Raw genomic sequence first — 15984 nt, 5'->3', positions numbered from 1 at the left:
GGCCGTTGCCATGCGGACGCCCCGGCCACGGCGACGCCCTGAGGGAGGAGCGGAGGCCGCCATGGGGGCGGGGCGGGCACCGGGCGGCACCGCCGGCGGCACCGCCACCGGCACCCATGCACGGCGCAGAGGAGGCGGTGGCGGCGGGGGGGGTCGCGGGTGAGCGCGGCGAGCACGCAGACCGACAGCATGGCCGGTGAGCGCCTCCCTGTGCCCGCCGTGAGGGGCCTGGCTGCGGGGCGGGAGGGGAGGGAGCCGGGCCGGGGCCTGCCCCGGCTGTGAGGGAGCCGCAGCCCCGCGGGCGATAACGGCTGGTGGGGAGGGGAGGAGGGTGTGCGCTGACCCCGCCCCTCCGCGGGTGTCTTCTTGCCCACCGGGTGCTCCGAGGTGTTTAACGACATGCCCGGAGCCGTCCGGTTTGTCCTCTCCTCAGGGCGCCGGTGAGGCTCTTCCCTCCGGGGGGCTGGGCAGAGAGCTCCGGCCTACCCCCTCCTCTGCTATTTCACAGAGTGCTCCTGCCCGTTACAGACCGTGCGATAAAGTATTTCCGCGCCCCCCCGCCCCCCGCTATGCCCCCCGCTTGCCAGCGCTCGTATTCATAAGGCCTTTGGGTAACATATGTTTGTATTTCGCATCCCCCCCCCCCCATCAAAATGATTTCTTCATCCAGTTCTATACCATATATACTCAATGCGCTTAAAATATAATGTATATAAAACTGCTTGCTTTCTGAAGGGTGATCTTAGTAACTCCTATAGCAGGGCCCAGGTACGAATTTAGTGGACCGCAAGTTTCTCACAAGGCTGGGGATGCCCAGATGAAGCAAATTTTGGTGGATTTCATATATCCCATCGCTGCAGTCCCAGGGGATGTACAGATCACCCCTGGGCTGTATAAATAGCTCTCAGACTGAGGACCATGATAGGCCTCCTTGGTGGGTAAATGGGGTTTGTTTCTTCCTGGTTTTATGAAAATCCTGCTTCCAAGTGAGCAAAGAAAATGAATTCTGAAAATGGTTTCTAGTTTCCTTTTCCCAGACAGCAGAGCGGTATCACTGTTTTCCTCCTCCTTGATGGTGTCAAAGCAGTGTTTGTTTTGTACTTGCAAGATGACTTCTTACAAGTCTGTCAGACTTTCCTCTAGGGACTCCTACATTGCAACCGTGACATAATCCTGTATCTGAGCCATGTCTGGATGGGCAGTGCCCTGCTCCTTTTTGCTTGCAGGTGCAGGAGCAGCAGGGTTTTCGACACTGGCCTTCACAGCATGCTTTCCCTGGAGCATACTTTGCCTTACTGGAGCGAGATCCCTAATCTGGAGGAATAAAGTCGTACCTTTGTGTGAAGCAGGGAAGCTGTGAGGACTTGATGCACCTGAAAAGAGCGCTCCTTTCATGTACGGTTTTGCTCTCAGTAGCAAAGAGCCTGATTCTTTTTATTTCCCAATCTTCTGTTGCTGCCTTCTAGCTTTTTTCTAGGCCACTTTAATCAGTATTCTCTTCATTTTGTTGAACTTAAGGGGACATTTAACTACCTAAGTCAATAAAGATGCAGATACGTAGATACGATACCTGTGACCACAGGTCTTCCCTTTTTCATCATAATTTTCTCCTACTTCTCATTATAAATTCATAGAATCATAGAATGGTTAGAGTTGGAAGGGATCTTAAAGATCATCTGGTTCCAACCCCCCTGCCATGGGCAGGGACACCTCCCACTAGACCAGGCTGCTCAAAGCCCCATCCAGCCTGGCCTTGAACCCCTTCCAGGGATGGGGCAGCCACTTCTCCGGGCAACCTGTTCCAGTGTCTCACCACCCTCACGGTAAAGAATTTCTTCCTAATATTGAATCTAAATCTCCCCTCTTTCAGTTTAAAACCGTTACCCCTTGTCCTATCACTACACTGCCTTATAAAGAGTCCCTCCCCATCTCTCCTGCAGGCCCCAAGGTTTCATGTCAATTCGCAACAGAGTTGTGAACTGGTACATTCTTCAGTTTGTTTCCCATGTGTTTGACAGGTCACACTCAAATTAGGTCCAAGAAAACAAACTTGTTTCTGGTGTCTTCTGTTTTAAATCTACTCTGTATGCCAAATTGTAATCTATTTTAGAAAACATGATGATGTACATGTGAGTTGGTATAAATTGCATTGTTTATTTTAGCTTGCCATTTGGGAACTGTACATGCATGTGCTGCAACAGGAGTGAACAGGGGCTGTGAGGAGAATGAACTCAAACTCTCATTTAAGACAACAAATTCTACTTATTTCGATGTGGCTTGCAGACTTACTTTTACAGGGTTTTTTTTTTTAGTACAAGTGATAAAAAATCTTCGTGTCCTCTACTTGCCATGTACATTTCTAGCATACATACCTGATTGTGCCAACCAGGTGCCCCTTGCGGTGCTTGTGCACGGTGGCACAGCATAGCTGGGCAGCCTAAGGAGTAGTGGACAGTGTGGTATCAGATGGTGCTTGCTGAGAGGTCTATAGTTGTTTTCCAAAATCACACTTCTGTGTGAAAAAAAAGCTGCTAAAATACTGTCTGAAAATGGTATTCCAGTCATGGATTGCATATGTTTATCTGCTGTCCTAATTGTTTGGGTTCACAGACATGTCATTAAACTAACCGTCTCCCCCACCGAAGCAATCTTAGTATCTGATTATATCTCTTCCAAACTGCTGGAACTACTTAAACAAGTATTTTTCTCTGTTCTATTCTTGCCTCTGCTTTTACTCTTTGCAAAAACTTGAAAGTTTGCAGGAAAGGATAAAAACAGAAATAATGCTATTGTCAGACAGCAGATGTGAGACCTGTGGAGGAATACCTGTTCATTACAGCACTCTGCAAGCACCCCTGAAATAGGGACTGGAGCTTTTTCGAAGACTCAATTAACTTCTTGCCCGGTGTGAGGCAAGACAGCTTTACATCTGTAATGGTGCAAGCATTAGTGAGCAATGCCATACTTCCTCCTTTTTCTTTGTGGAACACTCAGTAATGCTAAGCACTGGCCCTCACAGGACAATGTCCAGATTTTGAGTAGAAGCACAACACAGCACAAGGTGGTGGTCCAGGGAGGGATTCTTTGCTACCTTTTAGTTATTTAGTCAGAAGTGACAGCCTGAGAAATAGATTTAAATTTTTGTAAAAATCTAACCAAAATTTAAGCAGTTTGTAAAAATCCAGAAGCAGCTTTCTTCAGAACTGATATAACTGGAAGGTTTCACAATGGCTCGTCCACTTTTGCTGCGGGTGTCAGTGTGCGATCATGATGTGTGCCTAGATATTTTTGCTGTCTTCTGTGGTGAGCCTGAAGCTGAATCACAACCTATGTCTCAAATTTCTGTAAGCATCTGTGAATCATTTGAGCACGTTAAATTATGTGGGATCAGATCTGTGATTTCTGTTCTTCACCTCTCAGTAGAATTAACTGACTGAATTTCAGTGAAAGTTTCATCACTTTCTCTTGTCGCACAAATCTGATCTCTGCATCCAGATGCGAGCATGCTGAGTTGACAGCTACTGCCCTGAAGAGGACAGTGTGGATTTAGCTGCTGTAATAGCAGAAGTGGTTGATGAACTAGCTTCTGTAGCAGCTGTGGTGTAGAAGACTTGGAAAATATTGTTCAACAATGTGGGGGTTCTTGATAAAGATTTTTTAATAAATATTTAATTATTTTTCTTCTAATAACAGGTCAAATGCCAAGACTTTCTAAGGTCAATCTTTTTACTTTGTTCAGTCTCTGGATGGAGCTCTTTCCCTCATCTGAGCAACAGAAAAAATCACAGGTAAAATGTCTATGTTTACCGTTAATTGGTCTTTCTGAACAGATGCTAATAGCTCCTGCAGTGAATTTAACCTAACAGCTTCTACATGACAGATAGTCTATAGGGAAAAAACAAAAAAGACTGATAAATGTTTTTCACATATTTCTTAGAAGTAGAAGAAAGTCCACTAGTGGGAGAAAAATATCGAAATGTTAAATAGCATACGAGTTCTGACAAACTTTGAAAGGCAAGGTATGCCCCGACAGGTGAAGCAAACAGTAAAAAATGCTGGTGAGTATTTTGAAGAGGTTAACAAGGGATGCATGGTGTATACCGTGTACTTCTTAGTATATACTAGTTATAATTTTTAAATCAGTGTGGTTGATTGTGTAGAGATATTCTTTAAAATGTTGATGTTCGTGATTGTAAAAGAGTTCTCTTATACAGTGGAGGTGCGCAGAACTACTTGAAACGTTTGCTGATCAAGAACTTGTAGATAACTACCCTTAATGACAATGAAAAGAAACCGTCCTTGAGAACGGGTCTTCTAAATAGCTGCCAGTTACACTTCAAAGTAGAGGGGCATTTTCAGACTGTCCTGGAACAGGTTGTTTCCTTTTGTGCTCTTTTCCTTACTGTGCTCTTTAAAATGATTGCCACTTTGTGCAGGGCATACTAAGATCCATAGCACATGTATCAGCCAGGACAAGGAAAGATAGGAAAATAATTTGAGTGACAATTAGGCCTAATTTTCCGAGCTTGGTAAGTCCCAGACTAGGTCTGAAAGAGGGATAGATGAGCACCATGCAGACTTCAAAAGCAGTTTCAAATTTAGTAATTCAGTTAGGAGTGGCATTTGGGTTACATGTAGGGCTTTACTACAGCCTCATTTCTGTAACCTCAATGAAATTTAATAATTTACAGATCTAAGGCAACAGTGTTCTGGTAGCAGCAGGATAACATAACGAGATCTGTTTCACCACCTTCATCAAACTAGCCTGTATTCAGTTTCCTTACAATACATCGGAATCCAGATGTAAGAGCTGTTGTCTGTGGTATGCAGACTTTTTCCATGGAAGGTTCTTTAGAACCAGGATTCATTTCTATAAATGAAGAGACAGAAATAAAGCTAGAGAAGCTATTGGCTCCCAGGACGGTCAAGATTAAGACAGAAATTAAATTCAAGAGCATTTCCAGGTGCTGGATGATTCAGAGGGGTTTTCAGCTATAATTGACAGAATTTTCTGTGCTGCTTCTGGGTGTTGTTATGGGCAAAGCAATGACCAGAAAAATCAGGAATTTGCAACAAGTCCCTATTGGAAGTTTGACAGGGGCACACCACTGATTTTAACAGGCACATGTAGAAACCACACCAAAAAAAATCTGCTTGGGGGAAGTGTAACAGAGATTGTTTAATGATTTAATGATATCACAATTTGTACTGAAGACCTATATGCTCTGATCCTGTCTGTGTTACCCAAGGAAGAGCTGTAACACCGCTATGGACTCGATGTTGAAATAATAATAATAATAATAATAATAATGCATTTTTCTGTAGGTAAAGAAGAGTGGACTAGTTGTGGTGAAAAACATGAAGATTATCGGTCTTCATTGTTCCAGTACAGACTTGCATGCTGGCCAGATTGCACTCATTAAACACGGGTCAAGACTTAAAAACTGTGATCTTTATTTTTCCAGAAAACCATGTTCGACTTGTTTAAAAATGATTGTAAACGGTAAGCAATGACTGTAGTAGAGTAGAAGTAAATGTTATGCTTGTGATCGGTGGTATCAGAAAGCCTGTTTTCTCTTTCGACTGTCCCAGTTTTGAATGCTAATCCCTAATTTGTGTAGCCTGCACTGGCATTTTCCACAAGGCTGAGAACAATATTGAATGTACATTTCCTGGAGCTGATGAGCAAGAAATAGGGTTTGCTACTGAGACCCTGTTTCTCTGTGCAGCTATTATTATTGGTGTTGCTTGTCTCTTCGTTGGGATGTACAGCTGAGATTTGCCAGTGCAACCCTAAGCCTGATGACTAGGCCTGGACTAGTACATTTTTCCTTGCTCTCCCATTGCTTGTCAGTGGCACCAGAGGAAGGGTGTTTTTTATGCGTAAATCACAGGGAGGACTTTACGGTTTCCTTTTGCCAAGTGGGATGAAGACAAATGAGATTATTCACTTCCTGAAATGGGATCTGCTGGTACAACCCTTCTGCAAGTATTGTTTTTTTAATCTCAGCAGCAGCTTCTATTAGTGCTAACTTTTTGTGTGTGGTGTTAATGTATCTGTTGTAGGTAAGATGCAAAATTACACCACCACAAAGCTCTTAGAACTTAGGAAATTCCGATTTTTGTCTATAGTCTGTTTATCAAGTCTGATAAAATCTTGATGCTTGTATATGCTAGCATTTTTGTTGTCTTGATGCTACTGAAACAGCACTCACAACCTTAAAGGAGTAAAAACAGGGTTAGGCAGTAGTGTGTTGAAAATGAGGTTTATGTTCCACTGTGCTTGCATGGTTCCTTTTGCTGCATTGTCTTCTCTTCCAGCTGGGGTGAACAGGATTTCTTACTGGCCTGCAGATCCTGAAATCAGCTTGCAGAATGAGGCATCCAATCCCACGACTACTGACGATGCAAAGCTAGATGCCAAAGCAGTAGAAAGACTGAAGTCAAACAGTCGTGCTCGAGTGTGTGTGTTGCTTCAGCCCTTGGTATGCTATATGGTGCAATTTGTCGAAGAAACTTCCACCAAGTTTGATTTTATTCAAAAAATAGCAAAATCTCAGCCTGACTCTAATACCGACTTTTACACTGCATGTAGACAAGAGAGAATAAAAGAGTATGAAAGTTTATTCCTAATTTCAAATGAGGAAACACACAAGCAAATATTGATGACAATAGGACTGGAGAACCTCTGTGAAAATCCATACTTCAGCAACCTCAGGCAAAATATGAAAGATCTTGTCTTGGTCTTGGCAACAGTGGCTGCCAGCGTCCCTGACTTCGGATACTTTGGATTTTACAACAGCGAATCACAGCGAACAAATGAAACAGACCATCAGGGTTTGCCCCAAGAAATTGCAAGGCACTGTATGATACAAGCCAGACTACTTGCGTACCGAACAGGTGAGTTGTTACAGCAGTGGAGGAAGAATGGGTCTCCTGAGTAGAGTGAGTTCCTGATTTCAGTCTTACTTCTTCCAAATACTTCTTTGAGCACGTGCTGAATTCCATTCCTACATCGGTGAAACAGGAGCAGCAGTAGTAGTAAAATCTCCACAGGGGTACATAGTATTGTGTGTGAATGCACCGAGCTTTCCAAGGGAAAATCAGGACAGGTATTTCACATACAGTGCTGGCAAAGCCTGCCCTGCCAACATGTCCAACACCTATCTAAAAATAGAATACAATGACATTTAAATTCTTCAAGCTGCTCTGAGGCTCTTTTTTATGGAGGTTTCACAAGATGTTTCTGTTATCAAATAAGTGCCAATATTTTAAGCATATTATGTACACTTCTTCAGAAAACAGCAGTGAAATAATATCCTTCCAGTAGGGCATAAAGTACAGTTATACTACGCTTCCTAGTTCCAATCTTATTAGTGAAAGTGATTATATATCTGATGGGGGTTTTCTTTGCAAAGATGCTGGAGTTTTGATGTACAGGCGTTCAGGGTGGAAGGGTAGTTATTGACTATCTTTTGATACAGATGACTGACTTCTGCTAACTACTTTATTCTGTCTGGATAGCAATGCAGAAAACTGGTAAGTTCTTCCAAAGAACAGAATATGAAGACTTAAAACTTGGCGGTACTCCTTGGTGATGCTTTTTTCATCTAGATAGGATAGTTGCTTTTTAAAAACCCTTGTAAACAAAGAAATAGTACACATTTAAAACTTAAAACCAAACTAATCCCCCAACATACACACACAAAACCAACCAATCAAGTCAGGTGCTGAATGTGCTTATTCAGACTTACACTATTTGTAAAGGTGAATCTTCATATTTTAGAACAGTTCCCTTTTGTGGTTTGGGTTTGGGTTTTTTTTGGGGGTACCCTCCGCAAATTTGGTCACTAAAAGTTGCAGAGGAGATTGTGTTTTCAGAAGTAATTCAGAAGTTTCATGGAACCAGTTGTGAGTCTTTTGTACAATTGCTGTTTTACAGAGCAAGACAGGATGATCAAGCTTGAGTACTCATTCTTGGGGCAGCAAAATTCAGTTTTATCTGTGCTGTTCAGCCTGGACTCAGGTCTGGTTTTTGAGCAAACTCTTACTCCACTTTAGTCCTGTAATTAAATTAAAATAAGTAACAGCACACACACATATTTAGATGCTTTACATTATTATATAGGTGGATATAAGGGGAGCAAGATCACAGGATGTTTTCTATGTTGGCTTAATGTACACCAGTGACTAATAAATACACAGAATATAAATAAAGTCATCCTCCATAAAACATCTTTGGCAGGAAAGACCCTCTTTAAATGATTGTATATGGGAGTGATACTAAGGATGATGGAAATGGGTAATTGGAACAGCGTCTTTTACAATATTAATCACTGGAAGCCTGAAACATTTTTTCTTCTTGATATGCTCTGTTTTAACTGTTCAAGACTCTCATCAATAACTACTGAGGGAGATTTTCAAGTTCCATAAAAATCTTCCAAGTCACGTAATGAAAGTTCTGTTCCAGTTTTCCTGTAGTGGTGATAGGAAACACCCCTCAAAATCCGATTGTTAACATTTTGACGCTCAATCAGGCATAAAATATGTTGATATGAATTCAGACCACAGAACCATAAACTCAAAGAATGGCAGAAATTAAGTAGTTAAATTAAGTAGTAAACAATCATAGAATAGAATCATAGAATCTTCATGGTTGGAAAGGACCTTTGAGATCATCGAGTCCAACCAAACAACCTACAGTCTCTGCCACTAGAGCATGCCCTGAAGTGCCAAATCTAGACGTTTCTTAAATACCTCTAGGGATGGTGACTCAACCACCTCCCTGGGCAGGCTGTTCCAGTGCCTGACCACTCTTTCAGTAAAGTAATTCTTCCTAATATCTAATCTAAACCTCCCCTGCCGCAACTTCAGACCACTTCCTCTGGTCCTGTCATTATTCACTTGGGAGAAGAGGCCAACACCCACCTCTCTCCACCCTCCTTTCAGGTAGTTGTAGAGGGCAATGAGGTCTCCCCTCAGCCTCCTCTTCTCCAAGCTAAACATGCCCAGCTCCCTCAGCCTCTCCTCATATGACCTGGTCTCCAGACCCCTCACCAGCCTGGTAGCTCTCCTCTGGACACGCTCCAGCACTTCAATGTCCCTCTTGTACAGAGGGGCCCAGAACTGAACACAGGACTCGAGGTGAGGCCTCCCCAGTGCCGAGTACAGAGGCACCATCACTTCCCTGCTCCCGCTGGCCACGCTATTCCTGATACAAGCCAGAATGCTGTTGGCCTTCTTGGCCACCTGGGCACACTGCTGGCTCATGTTAAGCTGGCCGGCCACCAGCACCCCCAGGTCCTTTTCTGCTGGGCAGCTTTCCAGCCACTCTTCCCCAAGCCTGTAGCGTTGCTTGGGGTTGTTGTGACGGAAATGCAGGACCCGGCCCTTGGCCTTATTAAACCTCATAGAGTTGGCCTTGGCCCATCGATCCAGCCTGTCCAGGTCCCTCTGTAGAGCCTTCCTTCCCTCAAGCAGATCAACACTCCCACCTAGTTTGGTGTTTATGAGAAGGTTTTTATCAGTTTGCCATCTCACACCAGTGAACCTGTCCACATATGTTCTTGGCACACATTTTCTTATCTGATACATGTATTGGTAGCTTCTTAGTATTTGTGAACAAATGTATGTAGCAAAGTCTCAGAATGGCTGGCCTTGTGGTTAAAGCACACCCAGCTTTTGCAGTAGACTTATATGACTTTGAAGCTTTTAATCTTTCTGCATTTCTTTTCTCCTGTCCATGAAGCAACAATGAATGTTATTCCTTATTCTAGGATGTCATATGTTAATGTATAGGTAACTCAGAAGTGCTTTATTTGTTATTTACTGCTAAAATTTTATGTATTTTAGAGGATCATAAAACAGGAGTTGGAGCTATTATTTGGGCAGAAGAAAAATCAGTAAGTATTGAAAAAAGTTACTTTTTCTCACACTAACAATTCATATACTTGTATCTGCTTTGAGTTTGTTATTTTGCTTTAAGTTTATACACGTGTGTTTTTCGTACACACACAGCGCTATAGAAAGCTTGGACTTCTCATTCTTTAGTAATTAAGCTAATGACTAGTTCATTGTTACACTGTCAAGATGAAGGGGAAGTATACATGAGTTTAGTAACTACCGCAGTGTCTCTGCCTAGCTTTTCAGTGTGCTTGCTTCCCTCGTCATTGTCAGTTATTCCAGGTGTCCTGGCACTATAAAGTTTTGCCAGAGCTGCTAGTCAGGCAGGATGTACCTTCTCTGCATGGTCCCTCTTTGCAGCTCTTTTTTGGAGAGGTTTCAGTGCAATCAGAGCCTGACAATCACTTTAGGACTTTTAGAATCATAGAATCACAGAATGGTTTGGGTTAGAAGGGACCTTAAAGGTTACCTAGTTCCAACCCCCCTGCCATGTCCTGCAGGGACACCTCCCACTAGACCAGGCTGCTCAAAGCCCCATCCAGCTTGGCCTTGAACACTTCCAGGGATGGGGCATCCACAGCTTCTCTGGGCAACCTGTTTTGTTGCAGTTGAAATGCGGTACTGGCTTTAGCACATTTCTTTTTGGATCAAAGTGATATTTTTCCACAAATAATTTTACTGTGCTTTTTCCCATCCAAACGTAAAGTTTTTATTTCTTTATGTCTCTGATTATGCATGTTACCGATCCCAGGAAGCCTCATTCTTCATGCAACTGCAACATATTCTTCATTTGTTTTTAGCACTTTAATCATCAGCTGCTTATTGCTGTTTTGTTTCTTGTTCTGATTTCATTTGCAGATTGCTACTTGGTCAGCCTGCTGGTCACTGGGTCTGTTGAGAGACAGGTGAAGCACGGTCTCTGTCACATCAGGGACTAACTCCATCTGTCTTTAATTTTGTACATTGCAGAACGGTTTAAAGCCTAAATCCTTCAGACTTTTTGTTCCTGCTTGGAATTAGTATTACTTGCTAAAAGCAAAGCCTCTGAAGTCTGGTGCAGTGTGTTGTCCTCGGTGTTACAGTTTGCCCATGCAGCTCCTATGTACCTTAGTGGAAAAGCTCCACACAGATGTGGAGCTGTTAGCAAGAGCCGAGTTCTCTTAACTCGTGTAACTTGGCATGCACTGATAATGTGAAAGCATACATTGCACAACGCTGACTTAGTACTCAGTTTAAATGTCTCCAAATCCGATGCTTTGCTTACTGTTGCAGAGAAGCTGTGATGGAACAGGAGCAATGTATTTTGTAGGCTGTGGTTACAATGCCTTTCCTGTTGGATCTGAATATGCTGATTTTCCTCATATGGATGATAAACAAAAAGATCGGGAAATCAGAAAGTTCAGATACATTATACATGCGGAGCAGAACGCCTTGACATTCAGGTAATGGCTTTATTTTTACCATAGAAAAGAATGAGATGGTTCAGAAACAATTCCATCACAAACGCATGGTGCCACTGTGATGAAGTGTGGATTGCAATCACAGTCTTGTTTATACCTATGATGCAGAACTTGGATGTGCATGGACACAGTCAGCCTCTTTCATTTCTTCAGACTTCTTAAGTGAGCTTGGCTTATAAAGGATATCACTCCAATGCATGGCAGCTGTCCTTCAGATGCAAGCCACTGCCTCTGCTACCGGCAATTGTTGAGGCTTTCGACAATTATACGAATGGAGAGGTGGGATGGGTGTTTTTTTCACAGATAGTAAAACCAAACCAGATACTGTTGTGTTTGTGCACTTGATTAGGAATAAGTGGCTTCTGAGAGTAGATAGCACAACACTTCTTAGCTTGCTCTTGTGAGGTATCAAGTTTGTCACCTTTCAAAACTATCAAGATATAAACTCTGAAATTCTGTTTTCTGACTGCTTGTAGGTGCCAAGAAATAAAGCCAGATGAGAGAAGCATGATATTTGTGACGAAATGTCCATGTGATGAATGTGTCCCTTTAATCAAAGGGGCTGGTATCAAGCAGATCTATGCAGGAGACGTTGATGCTGGAAAAAAGAAAGCAGACATATCCTATATGAAGTTTGGTGAACTTGAGGGTGTAAGCAAATTTACAGTAAGTCTCTAAATATCCTATATTCTGAAAACTCTGGGCAGCACTGGGGGGAGGACGGAGTGAGCAGTCATCTGCAGCCAGCATAGAGGAGTGTTTTCTTGTGCTGTTTAGTCAAGTGAGTGGAATTGAGAGGTTGCTCTGTCACGACACTGGGGAGAAGTGCTGTGCCATATGCCAGGTGGTGGGGGCAAGTGTGTCTGTTTTCTGTAATTTCCTTGCAGATTTCCCTCTAACTCGTTGCCGTTGTTTGATGTGGTCTCTTCACACTCTGAATTTCTCTCCAAACCTCCCTGTCACAGGACGGCAGCTGATGTGGGAGATCACTGTGTGATTTTGTAGGCCCTTCCAGTAGCTCCTGAAAGAGCTGCGGTGGGTTTGGAAGGTGGCCGAGTGCACCTGTGCTCACGGTGCTCACCATGACAAGCTGCGGCACTGTCAGTTTGAGCAGGCTTGTTTCCCCTTCTCAAAGGTGTAAATGACCATGTATCCCTTAATATCTTTTTATCCTCAAAGCAAGAATGTGTTGGAGGGGTAGCCCTTTGTTTCCCACCTCACCCCTAGTCGTGTCTTACAGTGAAGGACTGTAGGCTACTTTTGGTTTTTTCCTCCTTTTGCTCTTTCTTTTGTCTTCTGGAATAAGTAAACTTTTTCTTCTTCATTTACCAGTGGCAACTGAATCCATTGCACAATAATGCCCTCGAATTCCATGACCCTACAGCCAGGGAAAGTAAGTATTTTTTCATTAATTCATTTTATGACTGAAGTCAATAAGTAAGATCATGTTTTAAACAAACCTGAATCTCTCTGGTATTGGTCAGTCTTAATTAATCTTGATTTCGATTAGTTAAATTTTGCTCTGAAAAATTCTTTGAGCTTTTTGAATAAATTAACTAATGGTAAGTCGAAACCAAGCTTGTTTTAACAAATGCTTGGCATTGACACACAGGTTACAAAATCTAGCAATGCAGTTATCAAGGTCGACAATATGCTGTTTCGCACATAGATCATTTCCGACTAATCATGTTTTAAATTTTGTTCTATAAAGACTTTTTATATTGTGTTCTAGAAGAGTGCCATTCTTTTTGAATAGAAATTGAACTCCTCCAAGTCATTTAAATATGTTCTGCAGAACATTTCAGTGCTTCTTTTATGAAGTAGAATCTATGCCAATGCTTTTCAATCAACATTTATTTTTGTGTGTATATATACACATATATAATACAAAGGCCACAAAATCCTTGTCGATCTGCACCCTGATAGCAAGGGAGCTTCATCTTCTGAAAACAGAGTTTAGATGAGTCTTTTGTTGAAGCCTTTTGTGCTACAAAGGGAACCCACCATTGGCATCTACTGTGAGCTACCAGTCCTTAAAATGTTTCTCATCCAGAGGGGAAAATAATGTGGAAAAAGAAGCTAAATAATTTTTGTGCCTCAAGCATGAAGATACGGAGCGTAAAGATAGGGAGTTGGCAGTTACGCAAAGCACTGAGCACCATGCTGGGAGCATAAAAAAGGCTGAAGGTGGGTTTTGTAGCACACAAATAGCCACGTACTACAAGCTAATTCCTAATATATAGTGAGGTAGATTAGTGGAGAAGTCTCTTTGTTAGCTATTTCCTTATGAGTCAGGGGGAAAGAGGGGAGGGAAGGTCTCAGGAGTAGTGTTTATGGTATTAGTAATCACTGTAAAATGTTAGGTCCTGTTTGTCCCTCTCTCTGGTAACGATTTTTAGGCCCAGCTGGAGAAAGATTCATCCTGGGCTACTTTGTTTGACAACCTTTAACAGGGCTCATTTTTCTAACAGTGTTTTCTTTGAGATGGTATGCTTGCATTTTCAACACTGAACTGTTAAGTTGCTATTTTTCCTTAGTATGTTTCTTTTACTATAATTATTGCATGTTCTTCTGTATGGAGAAGAAGACAAGCTCCCCCACCCAAGCCCCTCACCCAGTGTTATTCCAGCATGCCTGTATGTGTTGAGTATTTAGACTGCTTACTATTGTATTAAAGTTTCACACGTATTTTTTTTTCTTTAGATGGGGTCCAGAAAACAAAATCACTAGATGACCAGCAACACCAAAACAAGAAACTGTGTCTTGGTCACTATTGAATAATTAAGCACTTCTGCAGTCTTGCTTTGTACGTTTTATAATGCAGCCTGTTTGCACTTTCAAATAAGGAAGAGTTTTATTTATTGTTTGGAAAGTGACTTTTAAATAAGTTTATTTATGATGTTTTAAATGTTTTATGGAACTACCTGAAGGTCTTTTTAATTTAGAAGTTCCTGGAAAAAAAATGCTGCTTGTATTTTCTCTGAAAGTAACTGGGTGGGTAATTATTGTTAACGCATTAAAAAAAATACTGAAAGTTTATTGCTGGTAGATCAGAGTAATAATAAAATGGTATCTTTTTTGCTTGGTGTATGGATTGGGGGAATGGATTTCTAAGTTCTGAGCTAGCAGAATGCAGAAATAAGCCCTAGTTCTTATTAGTACAGTCATCAAGGGAATCTTGTAGGAAATGGTAGATAGTCACCAGCAATTCCTGTTTCTGAAAGTGGCTTTTGCTTCTCAGTCTGCTTGTATAAAGGAGACAAAGTCATTGGGATAGCAGTCATTGTTAGGTAAGAGATTTGGAGATCAAGCTTGTCTCTCATACATACTCTTTTCCAACTACCATAGCAGCAGAGCTATTCGGTTTTGTGGTATTGCATTGCTGCTCTGTGTTCTTCCTCACGTGCGTCCCATCTGAATTAATGTAGACAAAGATCAGCTTTGCTTTTTCTCAGCTTCTGGATGCAGGCATAAAATAATTTGGTGGTATGCATCTCACTGGCCCCGACATACTGTGTGCAGATTGCTAGTGTTTTGGTTTTGTTAATCTTTGCTAACAGGCTTCTAGGACTATAGAAGCTACTGAAGTGCCAGATTTCCTGTTGTTTCTTAGATAGGGTGGAACCAGTGGAATAGCCTGAATCTTTTCAGGTGCCAATCTCTTGGGTGACTACACATGGAGCACGGGTGACGTTAAAACAGTCAGTGAAACTGCAGTCTAATGTTGTAGCTAGTTTGAGGGGCTGCTGGGTAGGTAACAGGTAAACAGAACAGAGAGTTTACCCAGCAGCTTTTGAGAGGTCACGCTCCTTGTTCTCATCTGTTTGCTGCTTTGAATATGACCTCTGTTTTTTTGTTTTAGCAGATGTTCCAAGACTTTCTGTTCACTCCTCCGCTGAGCTCTCAAATGCAAACACTGTAAGCCTTTTTCTGCTGCTGCTGGTAGAATATAGAAACAGCTTTTTCCCAGTTATTTCATACATCTTGTCTTTGCTGCCCTCTTTAAAGTCTTGGAAAGGGATTCGTGTCTTAAGATGCTGCTGTAAGTTTGGTTTGTTTCTTTTAGGCGTTGGAAAAGGTTGGAACTAGATAGCAAAGCTGTGATCGGATAGCATGCAAAGCATCCTTAACATGGCATTAATTATATAGGGCGTGTTCTCACACAGACCCCAACATCTGCTGCTGGTCCTGTAACTCAAGGTACAGTTCTTGATGCTTGGAGCTGCAGCAAGGAGCTGTGATTCCCCATGGCTCATAGCAGAACTTCATTCTTGAGTACCTGGCCTTCAGAACTGGGGAATGCTTATATCCTCTTACCGTCATGAGAATTCACTCTGAGTGGAGCTGGAGAAGCAGCTGTTTCTCTGAGCCTGGTTAGACTTGAAGGCTACTCTAGGGCTTCTGGTTGAGTGCGGTGCATGCAGAGTTAGCAGCAGAAATCTCATCAGGCAGCTGGCTGACCTCCTGCAGGCACCACTGTCTTGCTCAGCAGGGTGCGTGCAGCTTCGTTTTCCAGGACCAGGTAGTGGAGGAAGGAGAAAAATCTGATGCTGTTTGTCAGCGAAGGGAAGGATGGTGAAATCCATTTTTGCATCACACCACAAAAGAGTGCTTATTCACA

At 42.4% G+C, this 15984-nt stretch overlaps 1 protein-coding gene across 1 annotated transcript; it reads left to right on the top strand.

The window, feature by feature from the left end:
- The first annotated feature begins 116 nt into the window (after positions 1-116).
- On the top strand, positions 117-14402 carry CDADC1 (cytidine and dCMP deaminase domain containing 1). Its single transcript, XM_054219864.1, is given in 10 exon segments — positions 117-146; positions 148-196; positions 3694-3788; positions 5326-5503; positions 6322-6900; positions 9853-9902; positions 11176-11345; positions 11840-12029; positions 12696-12756; positions 14067-14402. Coding segments are annotated over 10 exon segments (1476 nt in total). The 3' UTR covers positions 14141-14402.
- The last annotated feature ends 1582 nt before the right edge of the window (positions 14403-15984 follow it).

Source organism: Rissa tridactyla, chromosome 1 (assembly GCF_028500815.1).
Source record: "Rissa tridactyla isolate bRisTri1 chromosome 1, bRisTri1.patW.cur.20221130, whole genome shotgun sequence".
Classification (NCBI taxonomy): Eukaryota; Metazoa; Chordata; class Aves; order Charadriiformes; family Laridae; genus Rissa; species Rissa tridactyla.
Note: the sequence above shows the minus strand (reverse complement) of the source record. Positions and strands in the feature narration are given on the sequence as shown.